Source organism: Cygnus olor, chromosome 4 (assembly GCF_009769625.2).
Source record: "Cygnus olor isolate bCygOlo1 chromosome 4, bCygOlo1.pri.v2, whole genome shotgun sequence".
Classification (NCBI taxonomy): domain Eukaryota; kingdom Metazoa; phylum Chordata; class Aves; order Anseriformes; family Anatidae; genus Cygnus; species Cygnus olor.
Window position 1 is genome coordinate 60147985 of NC_049172.1, and position 15747 is coordinate 60163731.

The 15747-nt window shown below is 36.6% G+C and overlaps 2 protein-coding genes across 10 annotated transcripts in view; one reads left to right on the forward strand and one right to left on the reverse strand.

Annotated features, from left to right (window-relative positions):
- Positions 1-15747, forward strand: part of KCNIP4 (potassium voltage-gated channel interacting protein 4) — a 436897-nt gene that overhangs the window by 402608 nt on the left and 18542 nt on the right. For all 7 annotated transcript variants that reach the window (XM_040555567.1, XM_040555571.1, XM_040555566.1 and 4 more), the window contains one exon: positions 14116-14185. In XM_040555567.1, coding sequence (XP_040411501.1) covers positions 14116-14185 — 70 coding nt within the window. The remainder of the gene's footprint in view (positions 1-14115; positions 14186-15747) is intronic.
- Positions 5835-15747, reverse strand: part of PACRGL (parkin coregulated like) — a 42574-nt gene continuing 32661 nt past the window's right edge. Inside the window, exons 8-9 of one of the 3 annotated variants that reach the window (XM_040555574.1) lie at positions 12773-12865; positions 5835-7726 (exon numbers count right to left, since the gene is read on the reverse strand). In XM_040555574.1, the coding sequence (XP_040411508.1) occupies positions 7691-7726; positions 12773-12865 (129 nt within the window). In that variant the 3' untranslated portion in view covers positions 5835-7690. Of the gene's footprint in view, positions 7727-11899; positions 11918-12772; positions 12866-15747 lie in introns of those variants that run through there. The other 2 variants (XM_040555575.1, XM_040555577.1) reach the window with 2 other exon arrangements.

Here is a 15747-nt window from a genome sequence, read left to right on the forward strand (position 1 = left end):
CTGACTAAACTTTAAATTGCATTCTGATGGTTTTCTCATGTCTTTTACTGAATTATAGAAACAACACTCATCTGTAAGTAGCAATGCTACATCTTTCCCTGTCTTATGGAGCTTTTCATTCCTCCTTCTCAAAGGCGTTTAGATTCATGTCCCAAAGCCTTGCCATGAAGCCTACCCTGGTCCTTCTATGATTACCATGAACAGCACTACTCTACTAATCAGGTTTCTTCTCCATACTCTGGGGATGACCTCTTTGGGTAACAGAATAAAGGAAATGTAGGTGTGGTGTGCGGCAGGTTGGACAAGTGCACATTGTGACATTTTGTGACATGGAACACATGGCAGACATTGAATGCCAAAAAGCCTCCAGGACAAGGTACAATGCCCTCACATTGTGAATTGGGAAGAAGCATTTCTTTCTATGGATATAGGAAGAAATTTCCTATATATATAGGAAGGAATATATATAGGAATATATATATATTTCTTCCTTTATATGGATCTCAAACACAGAAGCTTCACATATTTCACTGCCCTTCGATAGTGTCTGATTTTCACCACTGTACTTGGTGAATCAGGTCTTATTTATGCCAACTTCAAGATCAGTTTTGTAAACATTTATGTAGGTAAGCAATTCTGTTCTTATGTTTGTAATGCTGAGGCTCTTCTGCAAGAAGGTGTTGGTAGCAGAGAAAGCAAAAACCTTTGTTAAAGGATAAATGTATTACTGTATGTAATATAAATAATGAATACAATGTTTGATTTCCAGTTCCTAACCTACTCCCCCTTGACTTTCATGCTCTTTGCCGTTTCTGCAAGCTGACAGGATTCTGTAGGGGCTGAAATTCCTCAGTGTTTTTCATCATAGCTAGCACTAACCAAATATTGATCTGTCTGCCTTTACCACTGCATGTCTTTAAAAGAAGAAAAGAACTACCACTCTGAAAAATACTGAAATAATATGAATTGGGAGCCAAATGTCTTGCATGCAGATGTGTCGCAGGAATGCAAAACCCAGTGTTCTTATTTCATGATTAAAACAGTGTCAGCACTTAGTATCAACCACTGACTCTAAAAAAGAAACAACAACAAAAACAGAGTTTTAAACAAATATAGTTCTAACCCCAACATACTGAGGTTGCTTCATAAATATTTTGTGCTAAATTCAGGCTTTCTCATTTTCAGTAATGATTATAAAATATTAGTAACGATGATAGATTGTGCTAGTCTGCCAACATGAGAGCATCAGACCCTTTAGCAGAAAGCTGTTTGTACAGATTCATCCTCCATGCATTTTCCAATCTCTAAGACTACAAGGAGCACCAACAAAAGCATCAACTGAGCTCCTAAGTTCTATCTAAATTCTATTCTCTCTCTCTCATGTAAGAAACATAAAATAATGGCCTCCATGGTTTCAAAGTAGGGAAGTGGTCTATACTTGGACAACTGGTAGGGACTGGTAGGGACTCTTCATCCCATTCAAGTATATTACTTGACAAGGTTTAAGGGAGTGCAACCTGGGCAACTAGCATTGGCTGGTAAGGGACTATTTCTCCTGCTCTCACCTGAGAACTCAGCTGATTTGAAGGGACTTGATAAAACTTCTCACACGAGAATGAATGAAACGCAGTGCCAGGCTAAATACAGCTTGTCCCAAGAGTGTAAGTACTTTGTCTTTGCCAAGTGTTTACAACAAACTGCGCCACTCAGTATATGAAGCATGGGTTCTGCTATATTTAATTTAATTATAGCTCCTGCCTATGTGTGAAGTCGGGATTGCAAAATGCCCTCCTGTAGTGACAAGCAAGGACAGAAACAGTAAGCACCTTTCAGATGCCAGGGACTCATCTATAAAGTTTTGGTGTGTCAGGCTTTGGGGTGAGCTTTTAAGTTCAAAGCTTTAGTCATGTTGTTTACTGTTGTTTTACTGCCAGTGCTAATAATAGGAAACTAAAAATTACAGTGGGTAGCAGGCACCGCTAAATAAAGAGCAGCACTGATTAAAAGCTCTGCTGGCATCTAGCCCACTGCATGGGAGAAGCAGCCAAAGCGTTGATTGTTATTTACAGTGTGAAGTCACACATGCTGGATGTGAGCCAGTTCCTCCATTTCTGCTTGTTTTCCTCTGGAACTGCCATAGTAAGCAGGGGGTGGGGAGAGGCCTGTGTTTGTTAAAGTATACTTCAGAGGGCGCCTCAGACCCTCGTACATCTTTGCTGTGCCATTGGGAAGCATTATCATAATTCTTATGCAGATGGCTAAATTCAAACAAGAGGCATTGAGTTTTACCTGATGAGAACAGGTAAACACAGTTCTTGAACACAGTTCTTACATGTATTTCATCAATGGATGTCAATGGAGACTGATCTGATCAGTCAGATCATATTGGATGCTCTCAAGTCCACTGGTGTCCATGAGTTGTAGGTTGTTTCTACTGAGCAACAGGTTTGCAGCATACATGAAAGAAAAGGTAATTCAACAACCTGTGATGATATCCCCATGAGCCATTAGCTAAATTCTACTGCACGTTAGATCAGGGAGGAAAAATCGAAAGGAAGGATATCCCTTTAGACTCAATAATCAGGGCACTCCATTTGGGAATGACTCCTGGATTCCAGCTCCTCCTGCAAAAACTGCTTATGCTTTATACCTGTAACCATAAATGGGCAAATTCACAGGAAGGATTTAGAGCAGGGATCACGACAAAAGACTGAGGTAACCATCCCTTACCATTTCACACACAAAAAAAACACCCTTTTCTATTTCATCAACACATTTCAGCATTCATCGCTGTTTGTCCACGATATAGCATTTTTCTATATGGTTGCACTGAAGTTATTTTCAAAAATGTAAAACAAGAATTGTTTCAATAAAGGAAAGGAGCTGTGAAAGCACCTTTTTTTTTTTATAGCCTACATCTGAGAAAAATAAGGTGAGAAATCTAATCAGAAAAAAAAAAAAAGAAAAAAAGAAAAAAAAAACTCAACCAAGAGCTAATTCAGTTTCAATAGGCAGGAGGTTGAATTAATAGCTGTCCCTTTCCTGATAACACAAAAGTAGAAGTGATAATTGGAATTAAAAACACCAGTGGTTTTCAATGTAATTGAATTGAGCACAAGTTATTCATTAGAGAAAATGAGTGAAAATCCATCACGCTAGAGATAGGTCATTACAAACATACTCATTCATATATATAACATATTGTTGTATATACTGGGGATAATATTCCACCGATGAAAAGAATAATAATTCTGGCCTTAGAATTATTTTTTTCATAAGAGTAATTTCAGGAAGTGTAATAAAGAATGACTTGGAAAAAAAAAAAAAGCCACAAAACACCTAGTGTTTTAGACTTGTAAAATTCCTATTTTCTGAGAATCTTCATCTGTATTACACATATTAATGTACCGGGTCTTTCAGCACTCCTACAAAGCAGGAAAGGCTTCAATTAATCTTCATTTTACTCCAGGAAGCATTTTGAGAACAAATATTATATGAAATTCCTTCAGCTATAACAGTGTTTTAACTACACTTTGTCCTACAATTTGTATGTGTTTTACTTTAAATAGACATAGTGCAATTAGGAAATACGAATTATGCTCAATTGGGAAAAAGTCCTTGAATTAGTCCATGTCTGGTATTTCTGGCATACCCAGACACACACTATCTTGACAGTTTTTTGTTTATCAGTAATAATAATATTAATAATTCATTCATTAAAATAAATATAATTTTAAAATGTTAGAACAGCTAGCAAAATATTTTAATTATTCAATGAAATATGAAAAGTGATTAGAGTAAATATTCTGAGTTGTTTAAAGAATTATTTTCTCTGAGAAAATTAACTGATGCTCTGTTTATGGGTAACTGGCATGAATAAGAAGACACCTATCTGTTGGCTTGAGTAGCTGGTAAGCCAGCTATTAAACCAGTGTAAGAGGATTTAAAACTACAGAGGGGACTCCTTTGTCTGGCAGAAGGAAGGAAATGACACTTTCTTATTTATACTGAGGGTCTTTTTTGTCTTTAGCATGAGATACTATTTATACAATTTGGCAGTCTCAGCTGTATGGTTTCACCTGCACAGATCACCCCCAGAAAAACAAAACAAAACAAAAAGCACAAACAAACAAAAACACTATTTCTTTGCGCCTGTGTGGTTACCACAACCAATGAGGAAGCCTCCAACACATGTTCATTCTCTGCTACTACCCCTTTTGCTGCAGCCTACCTCTGCTCATCTCTCCCTTTCAAGTAAGCAGGTATACAGTCTTTGTTTGCTGTCACTGTCCATGGCAATGACTTGGAAAGCAAACAGCCTTTTCTGCTTTCGTATAGAAAAGCTTTTTCTACAATAATAGATAGTACTTAAACAGTTTTGTATGTAGGTTAGCAGCAAGTGCTGGAGTTCTGTGTTCCCTGGAGTATAAGTGTTGTCGGATGTCAGAAAAACACCTTTTATTTTTTTTTATTTATTTATTTATTTTCCCCTTGGTAGTTAACAGTATTTCCCTAAAGAACTTTTCGGAAGAAAGGCATCTGAGGTCTGGACTTATTCCATCATATCATAGACCTGACCAGACCCTAAAATGATAGCTGTAAAAATAGAATAAAAAAAATTCTCATCCTTTGTGAAGAATTTGAGATGTCATCCTGCCTATCACCCCCAGTCCTTTGACCATCTGGGTTTTATAGTAGGGAAACAGCAAAGCTCAAGAGAAACACAGGGGATGGGGGAAAAATATAATTGCCTGATCAAAAGAACCAAAGTTGGTATCTCTTCTATAGTCAGTGCAATTATCTCATACACATGTTGATTTCCTAAAATCTTCCTCAAAGCTCCCATTTGATGTGGAAGTGTTGAATGATAAATCAATACAAAGGAAATTAGATGTCGTTCATCTAATTTCAAAAAGAGGAGCCAAAATACTGACAATACTGCACTTCAGAAGACTCTGGTTCAAAGAAGCTGTTTCAGAGAAATGATGCTCTATAATAGATTAGAAAGACAGGGTTTCTTTTAATCCATAGGAGAAGTAACCCCTTGAAATGTTACTAACCCTTAATGGACGATACTTTGCTTATAGTTCAATCTCCATGAATTCGTTTCTCTCTCTTAGAGGTATCTGACTGTGGCACAAAAACTGCTGCTCCCCTCACCCCACTTTATTTTTTTCTGTTACCACTTCTTCTAGAAGTAATTAGAAGGAAAAAAAAAAAAAAGCCATAAATATGATTGTCTGGGATATTTTAAATCTGTATTAAAAAGAAAAGAAAAAGGTCTTCTGAACTATCTAATTATTCCCAGGTTAATTTTCACAGCCTTAATTTCCTGTGGTTTATTCAGCCACATTTCAAATATTTCAAGAGAGGTTTTCTCTGAAATTACTTTTTTTTTTTTTTGAGGCTGCTTCATAGGCTAGTGCATAACAACACTTTTAAGTATATCTTTTGAGATATTTTTCAGACTGCATTTGCTTTTCCTTTAATGAAATCAAGCCTTTCTTTCCCCAAAAACCTCATTTTGTTTGTACCATCTGCTTTGAAGTCCTTCTAAAATCATTTCATTTATGTTAGATGCTGATGTTTTTCTTCCTGCTCTTGGTGTTTCTCCTATGGTGCCCAATAATGTGATCTGAACTCCAGTAATGCCTCCCAGCCCATTTGTCACAAAGATCACTTCTTCTATGTTTGGCCTGTTTACTGAAAAAAAAAATAGTATCAAAATTGAACCCTGTATTCTAAGAATACTTTCAGGACATAAAGTTAATCACACAAGCACTCATTTAAAAATAAATAGACAATGAAATTTATTCCTGGTAAATATGTAAATGATGAAATAGATTTATATTTATTATAGATAAATTAGTTACAAAATTGCTTTTTTGTTTGCTTAAATGACAATAAATTAGAAACTTATTTTTTCACAGCACAGAATTTTAGGGGTGGTTAAAACTAACTTAGCCCAATTGGCATTAGGTAAACAGATCTTTAAAGCTAAAGGTATTCCAAAGTAAAATCAGTACAGTACCGATGTATGGAATATGAATAATACATATTGAATTATATAAGCATATTAAATAAAACACATGGAAGAATTACATTTGTTAAGTGAAAAATATCAGGCCAGATTCCACAGCCTGAGAGAGAAGAGGCTGTTACCTCTCCATGTCTCCAGATCCAACCAACAGCAAGGCTGAAGAAGTACACACCCATAGAGCACATGCAGACACCACAAATATACATATATACATGGCTGGCCACACAGATCATGAGCAGACACCCAGAGCAGCCACACAAACACAGGCAGTACCAACAGCTTCATCCTGCTCCCCGCTCTGTCTGAGCAGGGAGCTCAGCTCATATATATAGGCACATATTTATGTACGCTGCAGCAGCTGGGCTCAGGCACTGCCATTGTGCTCCTTGTGCTCCTTCGTGGGTGTGCTTTTACAAACATAAGCTAACAAATTCAGCATACAGCCAGGAGCAAGATGCTTACAAAATATAAACAATTTTGTTAAGTATAAATATAAACAAGTTTAGTCTAGCTTGCATTTGTGTGTCCTACTCTGCTTAAAGTACATTCAATTTCCTGCAGACATGACTAAATCATTTTATGTCATATCAGCTGGATGTTAGCTAAATTTCAAATAAGCAAGGAATAGTAAAATTGTAAAAATCCAGTTCCTGCAGTAGCCCTAGAGAAATAAGCAGAAATAAGTGGACATTGAATTCTCTTCTTCCTGTGTCAGCAGGCTATGGGATTGCTTAGACTAACTTAATATATAAGCTTCTCCTAACTAACATCTACATGCATGTGTAGCTTCACTGCCATTAATTATTTGCAATTAAACACCTAACATAACACCTAGTCAAAATAAAAACCTATTTTCATTGGTAGCATGCATTCTTATTTAGACATTAAAGAAAACTATTCAAAGATGATAAGAGTAACTATTTTTTTCTATATTGCATTTGCTTGCCAAATTAATATCAACCCTCTTTCATGGCCTACAACCATTGCAGCTACTGAGAGAGCACTGGGTTTTCCTGTTTGCCACAGAAATTGGCCATAACAATGTAACATTCTGCTCTTGCTTGCATTCCCTCAGGCTGGCAATCCTGAATGCACCTGTTCTGTGGGTTTGTTGGTTTGTTTTGTTGTTATTTGGGGTTTGTTTGTTTTGTTTCCTTTTCCAGAAAAGGGTTCTCTCTCTGCATACTTTTCCTAGGTTATATTACAGAAACAGCACATGGCAAGTTTTGAAACAAAGTAAGAATACAGAATATTACACAAGATATTCTTTAATGCTTTTCACAGAATGTGTTTGCTCTTAAAAGGGAAATGGGATTTTGGTAGTTTGACCAAAAACTTGCATTTGATACCTTCTCTTTTTGATTTTGCACTGTTATGTCTGATAAATGGGGTAATGTTTGGTGATAACACACTTAAAGTCTATGAAGGAGCTGATGAAAGGGAAGAGAACATAAGCTGGAGATTGTGAGAAGTGGGGATTCAGAGGGGACTTGATAGACCTTCCACAAATCAGAGAATATGTGAAAGAGAGCTTGGCGCATCCTATTGCAAGGGTAAGAGAAAAGAGGAACTGAGAGACAGAAAGCCAGGAAAAACTCTCCCTGTAGATTGGAGGGCGATGAATGCAGAAACTAACAGGGACAGGTTCCATCATTCGACAGGGCTGAGTTGAATGGACAGCTGCATCTGGGGGAAAAAACAAAAAACAAATCAAAACAACTGTGGTCACCGTGTGCACCCTGTTTTGGAGGTAAACTGTGATATTACAATAATCAGCAGGCACTCAAAGGAGTCTTTTGAAATAAGCTGTAGTGTTTTGCAGCTGTAGGCAGGAAAATTAAACACCTCAGAAACTTTGACATTGAAATTACCATCTTGATGCCATTGTTGCTCTTTCACTTTTATGTTGCTTCCAGTTTTTGTTTTTATTCTGACACTTTAACTTCGTGCAGTAGAAGTTTACCACCCCTGCTCAGCCAATTATCCCATCTAAACATGAGATATATGCATTTCTAATGATCCAGCAGCTTAATCATTACAGCACTTAGAATCTCATTAGTCATTTCAACAAACTCAAAAAACATTTTTTTTAAAATGTGACGCTGCTTGCTTGAGATAACTTTTTCTATTTTTCTTTGCTCCTTCCACCCTCACCCTTCTGCTTTGTAACTGCTCGCCCTTCTGGCTGTTGGGTATTCAGCTTTACTTTTCACATGGTCCCATTGCTACAGAGCTGTTACCTAAATAGCAGCAGTCGGGAGCGAGACCACTATTAACTGACGTGAGTTGGCAAAATACATAGAGGCTATTGAGGGTCAGAGATTCAGATTAAGGTTTTGAAAGAGGCAGTTGGTAAGATTTATAAGGCTCATTCTTTTTGGATCTGGCCTCATATCTGTGCTACAAATACCTGTTTGGCTCAACTGCCGAAGCATAATACCTGATACACACAGCCATTCTAGCAAAAGTCTTTAATGTGGATGTAGTGTTAATAGCAATGTGTGTCAGGATGTGAAGAGGCCCTTCCACAGTGAGATTTATCTGTTTTTTTTTTTCTCTTAGTTCCAAGGCATAGTGAGACTATGTTAGATGTCTTTCACCAAAGTCCCTATCATTTCGATCCCTGGAGGCACTGTTTGTAACCTTAGTTCCTTATGTGTGCTACTTTTGGCACACATTTTATTTCACAGGAGGAACACGACAGGAGTAATTTGTGCATTGAGTGTCAGTGGGCTTGTTCCAAATAATTTAAATAGTACTAAATTTTCTAGTCAATGAATTGCAGATCATTTGAGTTCTTTTGTGGTTAAATTTTCCATAAGCCTAGAAAAAACACTGTAAATTTCAGGTATAAATTTGCTGATATAACATATGAGCATTAGCAACACTAAGAAAAAATGTTTCTATTAGATATGACACTGACTAATGGTTTGCTGATAATTTTACTGAGTAATTTTACCACATAGCTGTTGATGTCTTCCCATGGGAAGTCAAGTATACAACAATGGGCATTGAATAAACACCAAATAGATACATTTTTTTTTCTGAATAAAACCAGGTGTTTAATCCAAAAGCAAAATTGTATGTCTAAGTGGGAGAAATTAATTTAGTATTGCAGCTCGTATGAATTGTACAATTATCATATGGCTCAATTTTCTGCAAATATGAAAGACATAAGAAGGCCTATGCTTCAATCACAACAAACATAAAAATACAGCAAATTTAAATGAACTTCAGGGATGCAGCTTTGGAAGCAGAGACTGCACACAAAAGCTCTGCCAAGGCTGTTCAACAGCACAAATTCTCACTGAAATTAGGGGCTATCTCAAACATAACCACACTTCAGTGTACAAGAAGCATGAAAAAGTTTGTCCTAACGTCCAGTTAGGACAACAAAACTCATAAAACTCAGACTGTGGTCACTGTTAAATTGTCTGCCCCTACCAGCTGTTTGGCTGTTTATCTGTTACTGCCTTTCAGGTAAGCTGCTACTAGCTCATAGCTCATCCTTTAGTGTTGACCTAGACTAAGCAAGCCCAGCTCTCTCAACTTCTTCTTATTGGCCACGTGCCCTCCATCCTGATAGCCTTTGTGACCTTCTGCTAAACCCTCTTCAGTTTCTCCACATCCCTGGGAGGGACCCAAGCCTGTGCTCCTTACTGTGCCAAGCAGAGACCCTAGCACCCTCAGCCTGCTGGCTATGGCCCATTGGTTGGTTTGTCTTATTTGGCTCATACTCAACTTGACATCCACTATCACCCCACATCCTTTTTGGCAGGGTTGACATTCAGCCAGTCGCTTCACAGCTTGCACCAGCACAAGGGAGTATTTCTTCCCAGATGTAAAGCACTGCGATTCAGGTTGAACTTCATGAGGTGAATATTTGCCTGGATTTCATTATTAATTTGACCTACATTATGTTATTAAATGAAGGCAATTTTTTAAATTTTCATGATGATTTGATCAATGTCCTACTATATTTGAATGCAAAATTCAGAACTGGCCTGAACTATGAAAAGCCACTGTGGGTTTGGGTTGTGGGGGTTTTGCTAAAATTAGCTTTAAAACATATGCATGTTATTTCAGAATTATATATATGATTTTCCATTATATTATGTGCTCATGGTAAATTTAAATTTTCAGTCAGAATAGGTATACATGCAAAAAAGAGAAAATATTGTTAGTCAGAGATAATTAAATCAATAGACGTGAATGTTTATCTGAAATGAAGCAGAACAAACACTGACAGCAGATAAAGCATGGGATGCAGAAGTTGACATGCAATAACCTATAAATAAAATATACGTAAAATTGCCAAAGCTCCTAATACAGCTTCATCCATCATACATTGTTTATTTTACAGACAAAACTCTGAGCCTCGTGTGTGTTTTTTATTTTATTTTATTTTATTTTATTTTATTTTATTTTATTTTTCCCTTCATTCTTGTTCCTACACTTCTCTGTTTCCCCTTTTTTGTCTTTTTGGGTTTGCCTCTTGTCTAAAAAGGGTGTTGATTAGGTGGTAAAAATGAGTCCACCCATTGCAGTATTCTTATAAATGCTGTTTTTTAAAAGACAGCTTAGACAGCATGAAGCCTGTAAATAATTTACAGATTTTGGAGTAGTTCATAAGACCATGTACTGGAGGTGTAATTTCCCAGCAGTAAAATCGCAAGCAAGAGAGATCATCAAAAGGCAGAATCATATTTATTATTCTCTGTCTCTTCTTTCTGTCAGTTTATCTTATTTTCTCTTTAAAGGAGAGAGGACTGGACTCAGAAAAAACAGTTCAAGATGAACTTATGCTCCTTTTTTTTTTTTCTTCTTCTCCAGAAGGAATATATAATGCATCTTTAATGCAATTTTAAAAGACTGTCAAACAGTTATTTTTCTGTAACAGAATAAATTATATACATCTGGAGGAAAAGAAGAGTATAGGAAATTGTTTAAATGTCTCACATTTTTCTTTCAAACTATTTTTGAATTATTTTCCTTTCTTTTATAAGAGTTTAATGAAAGCTTAGAAACATTTTTTAATTACAGTTGGTATGATGGAATAAGTCAGCAATAACTTGACGTAAAGCCATGGCGCATATTTAACAATTACAAAAGCCATGGCGCATATTTAACAATTACAATATTAAATATCTTCCACAGAACAAGAGAAATACAGAGAACTAGAGAAATACTCTGTCCTGATAAATATGATAAAGCCAGATTTATGAGTCAGGAAAAGAACATTCTTGGACGTAAATGATGTTGGCTACATATATATTTAGATTAAAATTACTTGAGATCTGTTCACAGTGTTGTAGAATCTCAAAGGAAAGACTCAACATAAAGAAAGAAAAGTTTGAACTAAGTATTTCTGATAAGAGTAATTGGCCAACATTGCAGATTTTTAATGAATGTCCTTAAGATACCATTACAACAAATCTCCAGAGATTGAAAAGTTAAGCTGTTACTGCCAGTGCTGTGGTAAAGACAGGAGGTAAATACAGAGGGTCAGCCTAGATAAATTCAGGAGGTTGTATTTATCTACTCTACTGCCTCTACTAATATACAATTCTGTGAAAGTATGTTGCCTTTTCAAGTAGTGTTCCTTTCAAACAGTGTGCTGAAACTGCAGTTAAGTGACAGAAAGAAGCACTGCCTTTAAATAAGGTCTGTTAAGTAGTTTACTTCTATAAAAACAGTCTGCTGACTTTATTTTAAACTAGCCAAGAATAAATCAGACAAATTTTTCCACAATACCTCTAATTCTCCTCTAGCATGGCAACATTGAAATGCAATCAGGAAATGGGAGTCACTTTGCAGCTTTAGACTAAGGACTGGCACTGTTGGCAGTGTTGGTATTTCCTGGGGCTGTACAACTTACTGTAAAAAAGAGAGCGCTGTTTGCAAGATAAGCATATTTTGAATATGAGTATTTCCTTTTTCATCCAAGGAAAAGGTAGAAAAATAGCTTTACATGTTAATAATCCATGGACTGAGATAAACATAAATACATGTTTTGTCATTCATTAAGTTTTTCAGAAAAAAAAATTATATATATATATATATATTGCAGAATCTGAGTTGTACAAATTCAAATGTTCAGGGTTTTGCTTTTTCAGTTCATTCAAAATGTTCCTAGCTTTTTGTCTGAAAAGAAAATACATGCAGAACAGAAAGAAGCTATGACTTCTTTTCCTAAATTTTAAAATATTGCATTGTCCTTTCACATTCCCATTTGTCTCTGAGAGAAGGTTGTGTTACTCTTGCTTGAGCAGGTCTGGTAATGATGTAAAATAAATATCAATGTATGCTTAGAAGAGGAACTTGTAAAATGCCTTTGTTACATTTTCTACATCGAATAAATATATTGTTATATCAATGAGTATCGCAATGCTTCACTGATGTTTTAAAGTAAACATACCGGTCTTCTGCTTTCATTTATACAACTCTAAAAGGCTTCACATCAGAAGACAAGCAGCATGTTAATCCTTGAGGGACCATAGAGATTCTAGAGCACCTGAATACAGGGCTTTTTGGAAGATGGGAAAGCAGAGACACTTTAGAAAACCCTCACACCCAAATACCTAATAGACAGGGAATGCCACCTCAATTAATGGATTGCTCCTTACCTGACAAAGGGTGGACATCTTAGATTCATTTTGCTGTCCCCCTTCCCCAAAAGGCCTTGGTTTGAAAGGCAGTGTGGCCCAGCAGACAGTATAGAGCTAGTCTTACCTGTGCTCTGATTCTGCCTCCATCAGTGACAGCCTCTGTGACCAGGAATAGTTTTGTACTTCTGTCTCCATGACTGCTGTCTGTTTGCCTGTTCTGATCAAACAGAATTGTTTCTTACCATGTGTTTGCACATTCTTAGTTATGGTGAAAATCTGATTTTGGCTGAGAGTAAGTGACATAAATCAAAATAATCCTAGATCTACAGATCTGACATGCGTTTTTCAGGCAGTGCATCATCTCTCAATTAGCAAGATTATGCTATTTGTTTCTTCACATAAGCTGTCAAAGCTATGAATATCTCAGTGTTCCTTACTTGATCTAATAGAAATATCATTTGCTGTCACAGGGGAAGCTGTTATTATACTGGCAAATGATGTTACACTGTTCTTTATCTTCACATGAAGCTATTCCCTTTCCCCAGTGCTCCAGACTAGGAGCACATAAATTGGAGCCATCAGTCTGAATAGCATAGCAATGGACAAAGAAACTGAACTACGAACCTTCACTATTTCACTTTTCTTACTTTCCTTTTTATGTTTCTAGAAATACTTTTGCCTTATAGAGTTTGCCAGGCTTTTTTTCACCCACTGTATTAAGGAAGGAATTAAGGCAAAAAGAAATTAAGTGCATTGCCTAAAGTCATCTATCTGCTCAACCTTGCAAATTTAGGACTAGACTCAGCAGTCTTGCCTTTGATTTTTACTGCATGACTTAGTAACTGAAACTGTATTCCTTCTGTTTTTCCTACCTCTTTACATACGCCATTTTTGTTAAGTACAGTGTTCTAATCATCTCTTTTCTTCTCTTCTGTTTCATTTTCTCTGAAATTGCCCTACTATGACACATTCTGCTCATTCTTGCTTATATATTTCAGTTTATGAACAAGATGGAAAAAGGCAGAAGGATTTGCAAGGCTTGATTAAGACCTTGTGTGACGGGTCTAACTGCAAATATAGTTTGCATTCCTGCTTGGTTTCCATGCTACATAAGCACTACTTGCAGCTGCGGGAGCCATCGCCCATGGCCTGTGGAGACACCGACAGCACCATGCACTGCAGCACAGCGGTTGCTGCTCACACCCATCACTCAGTTCTCAGTACTGAAATTGAGAAGAAATGGCACAGAAGTAACTTTTGCCCATTTTTATTGTCCCTTCTCTTTAATAAGACACTTCAAAGTGATGCACATTTAATGCTCTAATATTTGGTTTAAAGTGCAAAATCAGGCTCTTGCAGCATGTTAAACTCTCACGATCATGTACGTGTTCTCTATGGTCTCCTGCACACAGGATTTGCCTGAACCAGATTCAACAGTATTTATTTCTTGTGTTTAACTTTTTCCAGGAATGTCCCAGTGGTGTTGTCAATGAAGAAACATTCAAAGAGATTTACTCTCAGTTCTTTCCACAGGGAGGTGAGTACTTGGCAAATGTAATTGGTATGACAATGTACAGAGAGTTATATTTGTTCACTCCTGAATCTGACAAAAGATCCTGTTCAAATTAACAAGATTGTTGATGGCTGGACACATTTAAAAGTATATGTTTCTGAATGAAATGCAATAATATTTACAAGAGGTCAGTATCCTGTTGTGAAGTTACCCACCTGTATTTGTGTATCTTTGAGAACAAAGTTTCTCTGAGTAGGTTATTTCCTTTCAAACTTTCTATGCAGTCTTCCCCCTTATCTGTTATTCTACAAAACCTTTCACAGTAGGAATGAAAACTGTAGGAGGCACTAGAGGTGTGTGTCAAATTAAAATCTAATAGCAATGGGAGAACTGCCTTGATTCCTATGGGCTTTCTCTACATAAACAAGCTCTTTTTTGCTACTCTTAATTTCAGTTAAGTAATTTCCACGGCCTTCAATGACTTCTTTTTCTTGTCTTTTAGTACAGTAAAGGTAATACACACACGTATATATATTATATTTTGTCTCAAACCTCAGATTTTCTTTTAGTTTGAATAGTTTTCCTCTTTTCTTTTGCTTACTTTTAGCATTCAGTCCTCCCCCTGCATATTCTCTACAGCTCTTCAGCCCTGGCTCTTCATCTTCTCCCACAACTCTTGAGATTTACATTTTTCCCTGTTACCATTGATAGCTCTTTCTTTTCACTTGTGTGTAAAAAACAACAAAAATTACCAACCAAACAAAAAACTTAATTGGTAGGAACAAAAACTCTCCCCTTTCCCAATTAGTTTTATTTTAAATAAAAACCTGCAAGGTAAAGAGCAGTATTCAGTGTGGATTACCATCACCGAAATCCTCAGCAACTAGGCACAGTCAATAGGGAAGAAAAAAAGGCTAGATGAGTTCGCCTGCCTACTATTATTTCTTTTAAACCAGGCTAACAATCAGAGTTTCAGATATTATAATTTTTAGCTACCCTGCCTGGTGAAAATAACTTCTCTGCATGTGATTTACTACTCCTTTACTACTTTTAAAATGATAATAATAAAGAAATATGTATTTCCTATTGTTACACTGAAAACCATTTACAGGCAAAGAGAAAGCATGCCTTTTATGCAAGTAGAGTTAAAATTTATTGTTAGAATAACTGAAACCTCAAAAGCCTAGTCTTTACTAATCCAGACCTAATTGTTACAGAATAGAAATAACAATGCAATTAAAATTGTTCTATACGCATTTCTTAGTTTCTATCCCTCTTCCTGGTCCTGTACTCACCTGTCCACTGCTATTCTGGGCCTTTAGGGCAGTGGCATTATTTGGGGAAAGAGAGTTGTCAGCATCTTGAGTCCATCTCCAGCAGGAATACAATGTTCGTGTCAGTGCTTTCTTCTTCCTTGCTCTAGGATTTGCTTGGGGTTATTTCTATGTATTTGCTACCACATTTTTGTGCTTTCTCTTTCTCAGTTGGTTTGCAGCTGTACATTACACCCAAATGTATTATATATGGCACCTTATACATGTGTTAGATACTATTTCTTCTCTTTGCTACCCCTAAAACCACTTTGC